The sequence below is a fragment of the Notolepis coatsorum genome (assembly GCF_963971535.1).
Source record: "Notolepis coatsorum genome assembly, chromosome: 13".
Taxonomy (NCBI): Eukaryota; Metazoa; Chordata; class Actinopteri; order Aulopiformes; family Paralepididae; genus Notolepis; species Notolepis coatsorum.
Genome location: NC_140177.1, coordinates 116,172,964 through 116,190,038, shown reverse-complemented (window position 1 = coordinate 116,190,038; position 17,075 = coordinate 116,172,964). Strand labels below are relative to the sequence as shown.

General features: G+C 43.6%; 1 protein-coding gene across 2 annotated transcripts in view; it reads left to right on the top strand.

Moving 5' to 3' along the window:
- The first annotated feature begins 1,770 nt into the window (after window positions 1-1,770).
- LOC311239210 (uncharacterized protein) overlaps window positions 1,771-17,075 on the top strand; it is a 31,079-nt gene continuing 15,774 nt past the window's right edge. For both annotated transcript variants that reach the window (XM_084327502.1, XM_084327501.1), the window contains exons 1-3: window positions 1,771-2,216; window positions 2,334-2,440; window positions 11,498-11,585. In XM_084327502.1, the coding sequence (XP_084183628.1) occupies window positions 1,904-2,216; window positions 2,334-2,440; window positions 11,498-11,585 (508 nt within the window). In that variant the 5' untranslated portion in view covers window positions 1,771-1,903. The remainder of the gene's footprint in view (window positions 2,217-2,333; window positions 2,441-11,497; window positions 11,586-17,075) is intronic.

Sequence of the window (17,075 nt, the reverse complement as noted above, 5' to 3'; positions counted from 1 at the left end):
ACAACAATCACAATCCATTAAAATATAAAAATATAAAATCAGACAAAAAATAAAATCAGACATACGCCTGCCTAAACAGGTGGGTTTTGAGGTGGGTTTTAAATGGAATGATGGAGTCAATGTTCCTGATGTCGGGGGGGAGGGAGTTCCAGAGGCGAGGGGCAGAGCATATACTATACTTATATTCACCACTATATAACATGGGAACGTATCGATGAAAATTTGTATTATTTTTCACATATTGAACGATAGATAGGTGATGTCAAATGGGCCATAGTATTGTATCCATAGCTATAATATAGAATATAGTTATAGCTCTACAAACAAGGTGACGCACTCCTATCTTTTAAAGTGTGGCAGTGCTAAAACGGGACCTGTCTAATGGCTGGCAGCCAATGAGTTAAGGGGATGCAGACCAGAGAGACTTTCGTCTGGTTTACATCAGGGTCCCCCATTTTCAATTCAGTGACATTTATGACATACACAATATACAGACATATATCATGACATACAGATATACAGTACTGTTACATTTATGACATACACAATATTATGCTATATTAACATGCTGCAGCACACACTCCTAGTCTCTACGCAACGGAGTAGGGTATATCTGCAGAGCCACAGAGCCCAACGTCTGGGCAGGGCTTCGTGGCGTGGACGGGTTTGAGGCGGGGCTTCGTGGCGTGGACAAGTATTGTGGCCTGGACAAGTATTTGTTGGAGTGAGCATGCGGATGAGGGGGGGGCTCTCTCGCTCGCTCTCTCTCTCGTTTACGACAAGTATTTGTTGGAGTGCGCATGCGGATGAGGGGGGGGGGGCTCTCTCGCATATAGTAATAATAGAGTATATACATTTGAGGGGGAATAAACTGTACATATACAGCACTGTTTGTGATATAAAAATAGTAGTTTATATGTCTGAGGAGAAGACTGGTACTCATCATCTTCATCTCCACAAAGTAGGCTACTGGGGGGTCTACTGTATGTGAGATATATTTCCTTTATAGTGAAAGAAAAATGACATGTGAACAAGTATGTTGTGTGCCAGGTTAATGTACTCTACTATTTTTGTATCACAAACAGTGCTGTATATGTACAGTTTATTCCCCCTCAAATGTATATACTCTATTATTACTATATGCGAGAGAGCCCCCCCTCATCCGCATGCGCACTCCAACAAATACTTGTCGTAAACGAGAGAGAGAGCGAGCGAGAGAGCCCCCCCCCCCTCATCCGCATGCGCACTCCAACAAATACTTGTCCAGGCCACAATACTTGTCCACGCCACGAAGCCCCGCCTCAAACCCGTCCACGCCACGAAGCCTCGCCCAGACGTTGGGCTCTGTGGCTCTGCAGATATACCCTATTGGAGGCCACGCCACGAAGCCCCGCCTCAAACCCGTCCACGCCATGAAGCCCCGCCCAGACGTTGGGCTCTGTGGCTCTGCAGATATACCCTATTGGACGCAACGCCGTCTTTACCAGAGCCAGTTATTACCAGAGTTTGTACAGCGAGGTTTCTAAAAGATTTCAGTGTCAGTGGCAAGTTGTGACCCACTATAATAAGGGGGCCACAACATGGCGTCCATACTCTTAACTTGACCGAACTTAAGTAATGAATGGCTCTGGTCTCTACGCCGTTACGTCACAGTGGAACGTCGTCCAACTTTCTGCGTAGGAGTGCGACTGCAGCAGCGACTAGAAACACTGCGCATGCGCATATCGGCGAAATTCGAGTCCTCCTAATCACTTCCTGGTCAGTCTCGGCACTGTTTACATTAGCTCCTAGCGAGGGCCATCACATTTGGTATTTTTTGTGTATTTATAATACGCCCGTTGAATAAGCCTTCCGAGAGGAGCATCTCTCTCTCTATATATATATATATATATATACATACACAATGTCGACTGCCGTTGCGTTTCACGCTCAGCTGGCCTCCATCATGGAGGTGCTGGCGAACGCGGCCGTGGCTGAAATATGCGAGCTAGTTGACAATGGCTACGCCGTGTTGCAAGTGGAAATCTCTCGCGGCCAGAAAGAAAACGACTCGCTGAAGAGGAGGCTGCGGCTGATGGAGCTCAAAGCCGCTCGCAGTGCGTCCGCCCTGCGGTTCACGGGGATGGGAGGCTCCGTCTTCGCGAGCGGTCGCGCTCGAGCTCTGTCGGCTCACCACCACCAGAACAATGAGCTGAAAAGGAACTGGAAGATTACTGGTAAATTGTTTTGGCAGCCTAGCCTTAGCCCTACTGGTTTCTGCATGGATTACGTTGACTATTATAGCACCTACCGGGCCACCGTGGTGTATGTATAATAAAACATTTGTTTTTCAGCCGAGGCACAGCTGCTGAGAGTGTCAACAACCCAGGTGCCAGACAGGTGTGAGGATGCTGGGCTTTCTGGCGATACTGGTCAAGACAGCGTTGCCACACAAAGAAAGGTCAGTAGTAGTTAACGGGTAAGGGACGCCTATTTAATTTCTTCAGGACCCCTATCTGAGAAGATCATTGTTTTTAGATGTGATTTAGTCCAGAATTCCAGTCTATAATGTATGTAGGTGGGGAGATGACTCTGTAGAGAGTGAAACCTATGACCAGATTAGTCTTGTACAATACTGTATTCTCTCATTGGGATAACTTCTAGTCAATAAAATATTCTCAAATGATTTTTCATTTAGCTGGGTACCCCCTGGAATCAAATCAAATTAATTTGTACGGCCCGACAACACACGTTAACACTTGCAGTGCCACTGGTTAACATGGTATTGCGTTGATCCAAAAATTCCTTCATGCTGATCGGGGTGTGTGTGGCGTGTTCCATTGGTTGCGATCAAAGCACGGAGGGGCGCCCCCCCTCCCCCTTCATGCATCCATGATGAAACATAATACCGATAATCTAAATTTGATTTGAGAACAGTAGCTAGTCCAGGGAAGAAACGATAACCCGTTTACTAGAATACACGTTGCCGGCCATTACGAAGCATTTTGGAAATGACACCAGACCACCCTGAAACTACACTCATATTCACAACGGTATAAAACGAAAATGTATGGATGGGAAAATGATCTGTTTTTTGCATCTTGACCGGAAGAAACTCAATGACAATCGACTATATTATTAGATCCATAGCTATAATATAGCTTTAGGCCTGCAAACACAGCCACGTATCCCCATGTTAAAAGGCGCTGGCCTTTCAACAGTAACAGTAAACAGCGCCATCTGGTGCTGAAAGTGTTAATAGGCGTCTTTGTTTACGGTTTGATTATCACTGATACAAAGTAAAATAGTGCAGTGCAATAAAATAGTTGGTAAAATAGAATAAAATAATGCAATAGTGCATTGCAATAAAATAGTTTTCAAGGCAGCATAGCGTATGGCTGGATTCAAAGTCAGGGGGAAAGCCCATCAGAGGTTGGGAGGGACTCTGATTGTTGAGTAAGCCAACAATTTCATCTCTTATGAGATACATTTTCTTGGTAAAGAATTTAATGAATTCGTTAGCCGAGAACGCATGGTTTAGGGTAGGGATGCACCGATATGAAAATTTGCCACCGATACCGATTGTTCAACTAACACAATCGGCCGATACCGATATTTGTGGCAATTTTATATATATATATATATATTTTTTTTTTGTAATATTTTTTTAAATTTTTTTATGAAACTACTGTATATTTGTGTTACAAATTGTGCTCACCGATATGAACATAGGCCTCTTTACTTACTTAAAAAAAGGAAACATCAAGAAATAGCACTATCTCTCTCCCAGTATGGTCTGTCGGGCTGTAGCTAGATACTAGTTCTACCAGTATGGTCTACCGGGCTGCAGCTGGATACTATTGTCTCAACCAGAGCTCTCAACCAATGAAATTTTGATTGACAGTCGATTCTGCCAATTACGTCGCACCCGCCTCTGCTGTTACCACCAATCGGCAAGCGCGTATACATTTTTTACTTCCGCTTTTGTCCGCCATTGATTTTGACGAGAGGTATTCTACAACAAACGGCGGCGCGGCCGACGTTTAGCTTTTAGCTCCGCAGGATGACTAAATGAGGCATAATGATTTTACTGCAACGAATGTTATAATAAAACAAAGCCTTTCTATACATGTGTCTGATTGAAAACTTTATTAACAGATTGCAGAATGGGTAAAACTCAGGGCTCTATGAGCAACGGAAGGAACTGAGCTAGTATGAACGAGTATGCTTGCTACGTTCGGGTAAATAATATGCTGATGTTATTGAACGTATAACACTAACTATATAACGTTACTGCCACAAAACGAATGCCTTGTTAATCATAAGTAGTAACTTTGATGCAGTAGCTTGTGTGTGTGTGGGGGACGCCTGTACGTTAATGCCAAGCAAGCAGTGCAAAAATGCTTCCGCATTCGTCACCGCACGCTAGTGCGGTAAAGCGCCCTTCTTTTCAGACAAATGCTACCGTGCGTGCACCGGCGGCGGCGTGCTCGCTCAGGTGCGTGCGTGCGCCGGCGTGCTCGCGCGAGGTGCCCGCGCATGCGAGCTCAATATATATAAGTCACCGCCCCTTATTCAGTATCTAGCAATAGCTCAATTGGCAAGGACACATGGCTGTGGATCCTATGGCTTGTTTGCTGGCGAGTTCGAATCCCATCGAAAATATTTTTTAACGTGATTTTTTTTAACGTGTATTCTTTCGCCGGTTAAGGTTAGGCATGGTTATGGTTAAGGTTAAGGTTAGGCATTGTTTCGGAGTTGGTTAAGGTTAGAACGGTTAAGTTTAGGCGCTGTTAAGGAGCTGGTTAAGGAGCTGGTTAAGGTTAGAGTTTGTCAAAGAGAATGGCAATATAATTTCTATGGTTAAGGTTAGGCATGGTTAAGGTTAAGGTTAAGGTTAGGCATTGTTTCGGAGTTGGTTAAGGTTAGAACGGTTAAGTTTAGGCGTTGTTAAGGAGCTGGTTAAGGTTAGAGTTTGTCAAAGAGAATGGCAATAGACAGCCTATTTCCGCGCGACCTGGGCGCTGGGCGGCGGAAAATGAAAGGCGCATTACTGCATGCCACTACGGTAAATTTTTGCACTGCTTGCTTGGCATAAAGCTACACGCGTGGGGGACTGCAGGTCGAGAGTGAACTTTTTTTTGTCTTTTGACGCTACACAAATTGATGGATATTTATTGGCTACTGCCATCGGCACATTCGAGCTTATCGGCCGATAGGCCGATTGCAGTCAACAAGGCACTTATCGGCCGATACCGATACCCGACCGATACATCTGTGCACCCCTAGTTTAGGGCATTTGGTTGTTTCTGAGTAAGTTTAGCAACTGTGTCAAACAGAAACTTTTAGTTGTTTTTGTTTTCATTAATGAGCCTGGAAAAATATGAGGTTTTGGCAAGTGAGTGCCTTTTTGTAGTTACGTAAACTATCATTCCAGGCAAGGCGGAATACTTCGAGTTTGGTCGAACGCCATTTATGTTCAAGTTTGCGACATGCCTTTTTAAAGGAGCGAGTTTCCTCCGTTAACCAGGGAGTTTGTTTTTGCGGAGCACGTTTAATTTTAGGCTTAAGGGGAGCGACAATGTCGAGCGTGCTACGAAGGGCGGCGTTAAGTTTGTCTGTAAAGAGATCAAGGGGGCCAGAGTAAGAGAGGAAGGGAGAGAGGGTGTCTGGTAGGCAGTTAACTAGAATTGGGACAGTTGAGGCGTTAATACGACGGCTCATGTAGGATTCTACACTGTCTGGGCGAGAAACCGTCAAATCAATTTGAAATTTTATGAGGTAGTACTAGTGGTCTGAGAGAGCAGGAACATAGGGAGAAACAGTCAAATCTGACACAGTGAGACCGCGGGCTAGGACTAAGTCGAGGGTGTTCCCACCACTATGAGTGGGTTGGTCAACGATTTGAATGAGACCGACTGAGTCAATGATGTCGGTAAAAGCCTTATTTAGGGGATCTAGAGTTTTGTTGGAATTAATGTTAAAATCACCAGCAATTAAAATGTTATCTGAGCATGTAACAAGCTCAGAGATGAAAGTGGAAAACTCGTCTAGGAAGAGGGTGTAAGGGCCTGGGGGGCGGTAAAGGACGGCCATTACAAAGGATTCAGTGGAGGTAGGAATCAGACCGCCACACTTTCTGTTGGGGGGAGAGGGACTCAACAGGAGCACCTCAAACGAGGAAAACGTACAGTTTGCATTGGATGTAAAGTTGTGCTTAGAGTTGTAAATTAGAGCAACTCCGCCTCCTTTCTTGGAGGTGCGTGCGATATGGGAGCTACTAAAGTGGTCAAGCTCCACACACTCCAGGATGTTGAATCTGTTGGAGAGTGAGAGAGACTCATGGGGTAGAGGGCTAAGACGAGAGTCCCAGGTTCGCCTCTTACGCCTCGACTGCACTTTAGACCAGGCCTGGGGAGGGGGTGAGTAGGAGTGGAGCTGGAGAGCTTGGGCTTGGCACCCTGCTTCCTGTATAGGCTCTCCCTAGAAGATCCACCCGAACTGGGGGCGGGGGGTGCTTCTCTCAGGTCAGCCGACAGGATGGTCTCCCGATGTCTCTGCTTCTCCAGATGGATGGTGGTGAGGAGGGAGACCCGCTCCAGCAAATCCTCCAACTGCTTGGCGATCTGGCAACAGCCAGTAGTGGAACACTCCAGTGGGGGACTGGTGTCTGATGTCATCCTGGAGCTGTAGGCTCAGGTAGAGCAGGCTGCAGGCCTAGTGGAGCTGGAGGTCCTCAGGTGGAGATGGAGGCCCAGTAGAGCTGGAGGTCTCTCCCAGGAAATCCCTGCGGGGACAGAGAAAAAATCTGCCAGTATACAAGTGGTGGATAGATGACAGGTAGCAGGCAGGCTGTTAGCTGGTGTGATGTTTATAGGGCATGGGTTAAGACTTACACACAAGGCCTCATAGAAGAGGCCACGGTGTTGAGAAGATGAAATCAAGCAAGCAGTGCTAGGAATAGCCTACCCGTGTAACAGAGACTTACTCGCGAGGACTTGCGGTGAGAGAATGGTCTAGCTAGCTTTGTTAGCTTAAGTAGGCTATGCAGTAGCAGGAGAGTTGGTAGCCTATCAGCTAATGGCACCGGCAACTCCAGCTGAGGTCAGGACTTACCACAGAGGCGGGGAGTAGACGCAGTAGGATCCGCTGGTTCTGCTTTAGGGCTGGTGGGTAGCTGTTGGTAGCGAGCTGCTGCAGGGCTCTTCGTAAAAAAAAAATATATATATATATGTATAAAAAGTCCAAAACGGACCGGCTTGATGGAATGACCCAGCTGCTGGTAGCTAGCTGCTGCAGGGCTGGTGGCTAGCTGCTGGTTGCTAGCTGCTTCAAGGATCCCCGGTGGTCCACGGACCCCATTTTGAGAACCACTGCTCTTTGCTAGTTAACATGCAGAGTACATGGATTGGAGTTCAGTGACTTATTATACTGTGTGAATGTCTCCAGACCGCTCTTGGCAGAGCCCTCCCCTATCTATCCCTACTCAACTACAAACCCTCACATCAGACAAAAACACAAAATGTTAACAAAGTGCAATACCAAGTGGAGCGCCTCCTTTGCCTAGAGGTCACTGTTTGACAGCATTACAAATTCTGCTTTTAAGAATCACAATAATGTCTTGACCCAAGTATTGTGATACAATGGGAGCTCTCTTGATTTAGTCCCACCCCTATGATTTAGCTCAGGGAAACAGGGAAACGTATCCCCCTACTTGCCTAACCCTTGGATATACTGCAAGGTTGATACATTCTCAGAGAGGGACTGTCTCCAGTAGCTTATGAGCCAGTTGGGCGAGACATAATGTAAAGACGTGAAATAACTTTGTTGGCTTTGTTATTACAGGTGACTGGCCATGCAATAAAAAAAAATTGAATTAGGCAAACCCATAGGAAGCCTAATTTTGGCATGGCAGGTCACTGCTAACAAAAAGTAATTTCACATCTTTACATTATGTCACACTCAATCAGCAAGCATTTGTTTTCCGGCCTATGGTATTTTCACCCAACGTCTACCAGCTACATCTCAAGAAGAGCACAGGTAGTCTTCGGTAGCTTATATAGAGACTTGTTTTCCACACATGCCCAGCCATGTAAGGTATTGTAAGGGGAACAAATACCCTTTCACATAATTTATTCTCTTTATGAAAGGCCTTGAGGTTGAGACATCAAGATGTTTCACAGGAAATGAGTGCAAAAGAAATGTTCCTACTGTCTTCTACTATTATGTACTATGCTACTATGTCTATACTACTATCTACTATGCACTATGCTACTATACCTATAGTACTACTATCTACTATACCTAATACTAGGGATGCACCGAAAATTCGGCTACCGAAGATTATCGGCCGAAAATGGTTAAAAAGGCTCTTTCGGCTTTCGGCCGAAAGGGTTTTAGCACCGAAAATATATGACCGAAAGTCAAATAACGTGTTGTTGTGATGACGTCATCAAAGCGCGACTACGGACATACCGGTAGCATCAGGGTTCGAAATTAACAGGGGCTTGGGGCAAAATGCCCTCGAAAATTGACCAAATGCCCTCGAAAATCAGTTAAGGGGGGCAAAAAAGCCCCCGACAGTTTACTAATTATATATATAATTATGCTCTACAGTGCGAGCATTTCCCTTGTATTTGCCCCTAATAATATGTGTGTGTGCAAACCGGAAAAATCATTTACTTGCAGTGTGCGACAGACGAGTGATTGTGAAGATTACAAAACAGCTCCGCTGTTAATATTTCAGATTGAAACTGGACTGAAATTCAGTTTTTGGGTGGAATGTTTGTTCCAAGGAGGAGGGAGGCGGGGCCCGCTGCGTGTTTACAGGCACTTGAGAGGAATCAGAGGATGCGAACACAGACAGAGCGCTCTGCTCTCATCAAGCATTACACTGCTATCTTAACGTTAGCAAGCTAAGCATCTGCATAGCGCGACCTGTGTAACGTTAAGTAACTTGTGTTCGGCGGGGAAAGACCGTTCCATTTGTAACACAACTCCAAAGAATAATATCCAAATCCGATCCCGATGCGCATTTCCTTCATTCCACAGCGCTGAGCGCGCAACGTATTTCGTTGATCGATCTGGCCAGAGCCTATACTCACAAACGTTGCGTGTGTGGGGTTTTTCATCAATTTGAAACAAGCCTCTTGACTGTTGGAATTAGGGATGTTAAAAATAAAATATCTAATAATATTATTCAATATTAGACATTCATTGATCCAGAGGCAACCGGTTATTCGTCTGCTATTTGTAGATATATCAAGACAACAACACAACTTGCCCTCAGGGACAATAATATTTAATCTATTTAGATAGAGTATGTATGTATTATTTACAGATAATTGAAGGTACCTCAAAACATGAAACCAAGCCATGATGTCACACATCGTGTGTGTGTGTTACTTGAACAATTGTCACTGTGCTCCTAAATTTCTGTGTGCTCCTAAATTTGTATTTAGATTTGATTTATTAACATTTTATTTAGGAGCACATGTGCTCCTTGGGAAAAAGGTTAGCGTAGAGCCCTATATATGGAGACATTAACATTACGTTATCAAACATGGGGACGAAGACTGTAAAAAAAAGTGTCAACAATGTTTTATAATCTTTGTTAATTTTCATTATAAAAATGTTGTGCCCCCGAAATACAAAAAAAAGCCCCCGAAAATCAATTAAGGGGGGCAAAAAAAAGCCCTTGAAATTTTTTTTTAATTTCTAACCCTGGGTAGCATCATAGATATCTATGGTAGCATGCGCAACATGTAACGTGAGCAGCTTGGCAGCTCTTCCTGCATTCTACTGCCTGTGATAACTAACTCCTCTTGGGAGTAGGGATGCTCCCCGAAACCCGGTTCTAAACTAAATTAGAAAAAACTGGAGTATTGATCAGCTCCGACGTTAACGGTACTGCTATCAGTAGTCTAGGAGCGGATTAGCTACGGAGCTAACAGTGTACCATCCATCTGCGACGCAACGGTGGCAGCAACAGTGGACACTGAGTAATGTTAACGTTATGACGAGTTCATACTACACTACACGTATGAACTCGACATAACGTTAACGTTACTCCGTTTAAATGAAGTGTTTAATTAGCAGCAATCCGTTGTTGAAAATGTATCGTTAAACCGAAAATGGAAATGCGAGGACAGGAAGTAGTCATCAATCGTTAGTCTTTTAGTCTTAACAGTCTGGAATTAATGTATGCATTCAAAAGTGCTGAATAAATGTTTTATGGGCCCATAATAGTGATTATTAATATTATTTAAGTTAAGTTTAGCCATAATCATGTATTTTGCCATAATCGGGTAGCTAAAAAAAAAAAAAAAAACATATATATATATTTATATTAATCATTTTCGGCCTTTCGGCATTCGGTTTTCGGCCAACTGTTTCCTATTTTCGGTATCGGTTTCGGCCAAGAATTTCCCATTCGGTGCATCCCTACCTAATACCTATACTACTACCTTAAATATGTCCATACTATTATGCACTCAAAGTGTAGCACTCAAGTTCTACACTGCTACAAGAACAATACCACTTACCTTTAGCCATCAGCATAGGGCTGGGCGATAAAACGATAACGATAACTATCGCGATAAATTATTTCCTCGAAATAAACATGAAACGTGGTCGCAAAGTTTCGATATATCGATTTTCCAAGCTTGGATATGAGCACGCACTAACAACCAATCGGTGAAGGAGATGGCCGAGAGCGAAGGAGACCAGGAAGGAGACCCAGCGCTGCACCTCTGGGTAGAGAGGTAGGACTCACTCAACAACAAGGCTTGCTAGGCTAACTAGCTTGCACGGCGACGTTTTATATATTTACGTGCAGAGTATGTGTGCGCTGTGAATTCTGAGGCCACGTTCATAGTAGTGTGGGGTATACAGTGGACGTCGTTTCAATATATTGTGGCGGAAGAGAGTATTTTAGTGTCATATTTATTACATTGCCATGAGATATTCCGCTTGTCGGCTAACTTCTAACGTGCGCGGACTGATGACGACATCAACTCGACTCGAGACATTCGCAGCAGCATAATAAGTTAATTAAACTTGACATACATTATATCGACGATAATTATCTATATCGAATTATATGAAAATAATTTTATAATTTTATCGCGATAACGTTTTTGGTCATATCGCCCAGCCCTACATCAGCACTTTACATCTTTGTTCCTCACATTCACCCATTCACTCACACACTGACGGCGGAGGCAACCATGCAAGGTGCCAACCTGCTCATCAGGAGCAAGTAGGGGTGTCTTGCTCAAGGACACTTCGACACGCTGTCCGGGAGGAGTGGAAAATCAAACCGGGCACCTCCAATTACCAGATGGTCGCTCTACCTCCTGAACCACTGTCGTACACAATTTGTAATCGGCTAAATGACTAAATGTAAATGAGTGGAAATGGACAGTTAGTGGATATTTATAAATGTTAGTCTTCCTTAGTGCAATGTATTTTGTTCACAAAAATACTTATTCTGTCTTTTTGCTTCCTCCGTTTTCAGCCTATAGCAGCTGAAGTAGTGAAGCCCAAATCCCCAGTCATCAAAGAGGAGAAGGTGGATGAGCTGTGGGCAAACACCGAACCAGACGGTAAGTGAAATAAAACTGATATACTGGAGCTTTTATTGGGGGTGTAAAGATACACACGTTCGATTTTTAGGTCACGATTCGATTCAATTTTCTTTATGCGTTAAAACCTCTTTAGCTGCGACGTCCCACATATGGGCCGTTTTTCGGACTTTTTGCAACCGGCACTTTGGCGACCCCTAGTGGCTCGGGTGTGCATATTTTGTAATACTATATAATTATATATATACCTTAATTCCTCTAATAGTAACCCCGGCTTGTATTTGCTTAAACTGTAGCGGGTACCAGGCTTTTATTAGGAGGAGGCATGTATAAGAGAGAGGCCTATATTTCAAATTTTTTGTACTGGGTTCATTTATTGAAACCAAGTACTGTATGAAATAGTAAACAGTGCAATTACAGGTGGTCACTGGTCATTTCAACGTTTTCAAAGTGAAATCAAGTAACTTTACCTTAGCAGCTCCGAGTACTGTAGATACATAACGTTAGCCAGTTAGCAGCTCCGAGTACTGTAGATACATAACGTTAGCCAGTTAGCAGCTCCGGGTACTGTAGATACATAACGTTAGCCAGTTAGCAGCTCCGGGTACTGTAGATACATAACGTTAGCCAGTTAGCAGCTCCGGGTACTGTAGATACATAACGTTAGCCAGTTAGCAGCTCCAAGTACTGTAGATACATAACGTTAGCCACGTTAGTTAGCCAGCACCAGGCAGGTCCCGACGTTGTTGTGTTACGTGCTGCGCGCGACCCGTGTTCCATACGGAAGTAAGGAGGTTCGCTCACGCGTATATTAGTAACCCGGTTTGTATTAGGAGGCCGGCTTATAATTACTTAACTCAACAGCGCACCCGGATATTAATAGAGACCCGGATTTCAATAGAATACAGGTTACTATTAGAGGAATTACGGTATAGAATTGAAGGCTTATTTGTTGCCTGTCGATAGCGACAAAATCCGACAAAATCCGTTCAGCGGTTCTCGAGTTACATGCCGGTATTTGAGGCTTGTGCAAAGTACACAGTATTGCGCAAAATACCACTCCCGACTCAGGCTGCAGTATTTCCGTCAATCTAGATCCGAGCGAGCGCGCGAGGCCGGGGGACAAATACACTATGAATCTCCATATATGAAATAGAACATTTAGATCAGGTGCTACTGAGATGTTTTGGTGAGTTATTTGTTTTTTTGTGGAAGTAGCCCTTCTTAAAAATGCATGAACATTCACTGATAATTGGTCTGTAGTGGAGTCTACAAGGTCTACATTGCCGGACCATGTAGAATCCGGACCTTGTAGACTGACATAATTCTGTGCATAGTTTAGTCTACACAGGCCATATTTCAAATAATCAAAATCTTACTTCATTCATCTTAACACTTTAAGTGCCAGGAGACGCTTTCCAGCGTCATTCCCGGCCATGCTCAAGTTGCCGAAGACGCTTTACAGCGTCTTTAATATCAATATTTCAAAAATCTGTGATCGGATTCATATTTCCCCTCCGCTGGCCTGAGATCCACCAGGAGGACCCACTGAGCTCTCTGGCGGTTCAGGAGCGCCATCTGGTGGCTGATCGGCGCAATCGCCAAACAGGAAGTGCTCTGGGCGATGTGCTGTTTAACCATATTACTTCCGGGCACTCTGTTTGGCTCCCGGCACTCTGGCTCGTCACAATACATAGCGATCCATTGCCAATAACTCGATAAACAACATGATTTGGACGTATATACCATTATACAACCTGGAAATGGACCGGGTAAATCGACATCCCATAATGGTAAAATTTCTACTCTACGCTGATCGCCCAACGGCGCGAGGAGACTGGGGTGAGTTTTAGCGTGTAAAATTACCGTCTTCGATACTAACTGCTATGATCAACATTTGACCCACATTAGATGATTGGTATAACGCTGCCCACGGAATTATAAACGCCCCCTAGCCCATCCGGTCAATATCAGATGACGTGTAGTAACTTCTAGAAGTACGTCTAGTTGGAATTTTTTATATCGCGCCGATTGCCATAAAACTGTATTGCATCATCAATATAATGCATTTGGGGCTATATATCACGTTCTGGAGAAAGCTGCAGAAAGAGATGAAAACATACTTATACATTAGACCATACTTTAGTATGAATATGTGAATGAAAAAGTTTAACGTTGCTTCACCCTGAACAATACATATAGGACTTTGAATGGGCCCTAATAATGGCAATCTAGCAATATGATTTAAAAAGTTATAGCCCTGCAAAGAAGGGGAACTTATCCATGTTAAATATAGCTGGCAATCCACAGTCATTTTCCGGATTTCTGGCCGGCACCCAAAGTGTTAAACATTCTTGATTTGGGGGATTGGTAGTTCCCATGAAATCTGAAGTTGTTCAAACGACAACAGCGATCCACCTTGAATTAAATCACACAGCCGAGTGAAACCTTGTTGGCTGCGTCACAGTCACGAAAGGGGCTACTTAATTCATTCATCCAATCCACTTTATTTATAGAGCACATTTAAAAACAACAACGTTTACCAAAGTGCTGTACAAGTCCCACAACATAAGATAAAAAAAAAAAAAAAAAAATGTATATATATATAAAAAAAAAATCAACGCTTCGAATTAAAACCGAAGCTCGGCCCGAAGCTTCAATTGCCAAAAAAAGCTTCGAAGGTCAGCCCTAGAAACTTCAGAATGTCATCTTTCAAAAGAGACCAGGCTCGTGCATGTGCTATAAGTATAAAGTATGTTGTTTTGGTTTGCAAAAAAAGTATGCAGTCCTAAAACTAAAATGGCCAATTTTGGGGGCGCTTGCTAAGAGGAAATGTTTTCGGACTACAAAGCTGTTATTACACATTATATAGATATTTATATAGATGTTCCCAATCCTTGTAATATGTATATATTACACCTTTGGTTTGACTCTTAACCTTAAAAGGGAACAACGGACATTCTCAGGGCTCTACAGTGCGACCAAATTGCTCGCATATGCCCCTAAAAATGTGTGTGCGAACCGTAAAAATCTATTACGCGCACGCTGTGCGAGTACAGATTATAGCCCCTCTCGTCTTTTTTTTCTCCGCCGCGAAATCGTTAAAAAACTACAAGTCCCACATTGCACTCAAGCCAACGGTCCAATCACAGTAGAGTGACGTGACTGGTTTCATGAGAAAGAAAGCAAATGACCAATCGGAAGCTCTCATTAGGCTTGTTTACTTCCTGAAATGCCACCATTGCGATATGCGAGAGTTTCCCGAGACATGTAACTTCTAGTCTTACCAATAGCAATATATTTTAGAACACCTAGATTTAGCGATAGCAATAGTAATATAACGTTAATGCAACAAAACGAATGCCTTGCTTTGTTAACACTTTAATCGCCGGGAACGCCGTAACTTGTCTTTGCTCGCCATGCTCATTCTGCCGAAGACGCCGTAACTCGTCTTTGATATCAATATTTCAAAAATCTGTGATCGAAATCATATTTCTCCTCCGGGGACCTGAGATGTGCTGCTGATCTCCACTCAACTCTCTAACGGTTCAAGAGCGCCATCTGGTGGCAGATCGGCAGATCGGCCAACAGGAAGTGACGCGCCAAACAGGAAGTGCTCATCCATATTTCGTCCGGGCACTCGCGATCGTTAGCCGGACTCCATCTCGACACACTGAATAATCAATCGCTCGCCCTAACTCAATAAACAACGTTATTTGGACGTATATAGTATTATACAACCTGGAAATGGTTCGTCTCTCTAGATCAACATCCCATAATCGAAAACTGTCTACTCCAAGCTGATCGTCCAACGGCGCGAGGAAGATACGGTAAGATCCAGCGTTATTTTCTAACGTGTTCCATATAAACTGCTCTGATGATCATATGACCCACACTAGGTGAATGATATAACGTTGCCCACGGAATTATAAACGACCCCCCGCCCATCCGGTCATCATCAGATCATACGTAGTAACTTCTAGAAGTACCTCCAGTTGAAACTTTTTATCTGGCACCGATCGCTACCAAACTGTATTTGATCATCAATATAATGCATTTGGGGCTATAAATCAAGTTCTGGAGAAAGCTGCAGAAAACGATAAAAACATACTTATACTTTAGACCATATTTTAGTATGTGTGACGGGGTCCTTCTCCTCTCCCCTCCAAAGTCACACAAACGATGGCGTAGTCGAAAAAATGGTCTTGGTGGTGTTTTTATTTCCCAGCCTTCCAAGTGCAGAGGTGACATTACATAAACAAATTACTTAATCTAAATAAATAACTAAACTATACCCTACCTCTGCAGTCTTATCAGATGCGTTCCACAATAACGGCATCTGATAGACAAAACACTTACTGGGTGGCGCTTCCCTAGTTACCCACTTTGCAACCGTTATCTGGTGAAGCACCACCACAGAGACAAACAGACTAACAATACACATACGGCACTTCCCTCAGTCACCTTCAGTGTAACTGGTGCAGGGCAAGGACCCAGAACCTTGAGCACGCAGCCCTCATGACACCTGCACTCCTCCCCCTCCACAGGTGCCACACATAATTAATTAACACAAGACTAAACAGGTGCTACACATCAAATGGATTGCCGTTTCCTACACATATTATATAAAAACAACCTCCAATACAAATACCCTCATAACCCAATAAATAAATACATATACACAACCCAATAAATAAATACATATACACAACACAATAAATAAATATATGTATGAATGGATATATGAATGTATGTATAAATTAGAGTTGTTCCGATACCGATACCAGTATCGGAAAAGCCGCCGATACTGGCTAAAATGCTGGTATCGGTATCGGCGAGTACCCTCTAATGCTGCGCTCCGATACCATATGACGTAATTTATCAACAACACTGTGGTCTGTTGAGTAAGCATTATAAAACAAACGGGTGCTTAATCGATTAAAGTGTCAATGCCATTTGTCATTTTAACAGCAGATACTTTCTTAAATGTCATCGTCCCGACAGAGCGGTGTTGACGGGGAACTCATGGGTTCGCTTGGTGGCTGGTGTTATTAGCATTGAACAGCTAACCGAAAGCTAGCTTTAACATTACCTTGGCTAAAGTTGGGGCTATTCATATAATCCAGCAATAATGGCTGCAGACCTGCAAGCAAAGTACAGCAAGTTGGCAAAGGAGTATTCGTTAAATCACAATGTCACCAGTAACGTTACAGTCTTTTCATATACCGGCAGCTCATGCTATGCTAACTTAGCTCACGTTGACGTCATCATTGAGACCACCTCGCGTACACAATTAATGACATGTTGCGGACAGCCATATCGGTGACAATGTTTAGCTTTTAGTGCCAAATGATAAGAGTCTGAGGCGGAGTCTCAAAAGAGAATGTTGAATATTTATTGTGCAAAAATCACAACAGATCCGACTGCTACTGAAACGGAGCCTTGTAGACAGACTGAGTAGGGTATATCTGCAGAGCCAGTGGGTAGCGAGTGCAGCAACGTATAATGTCC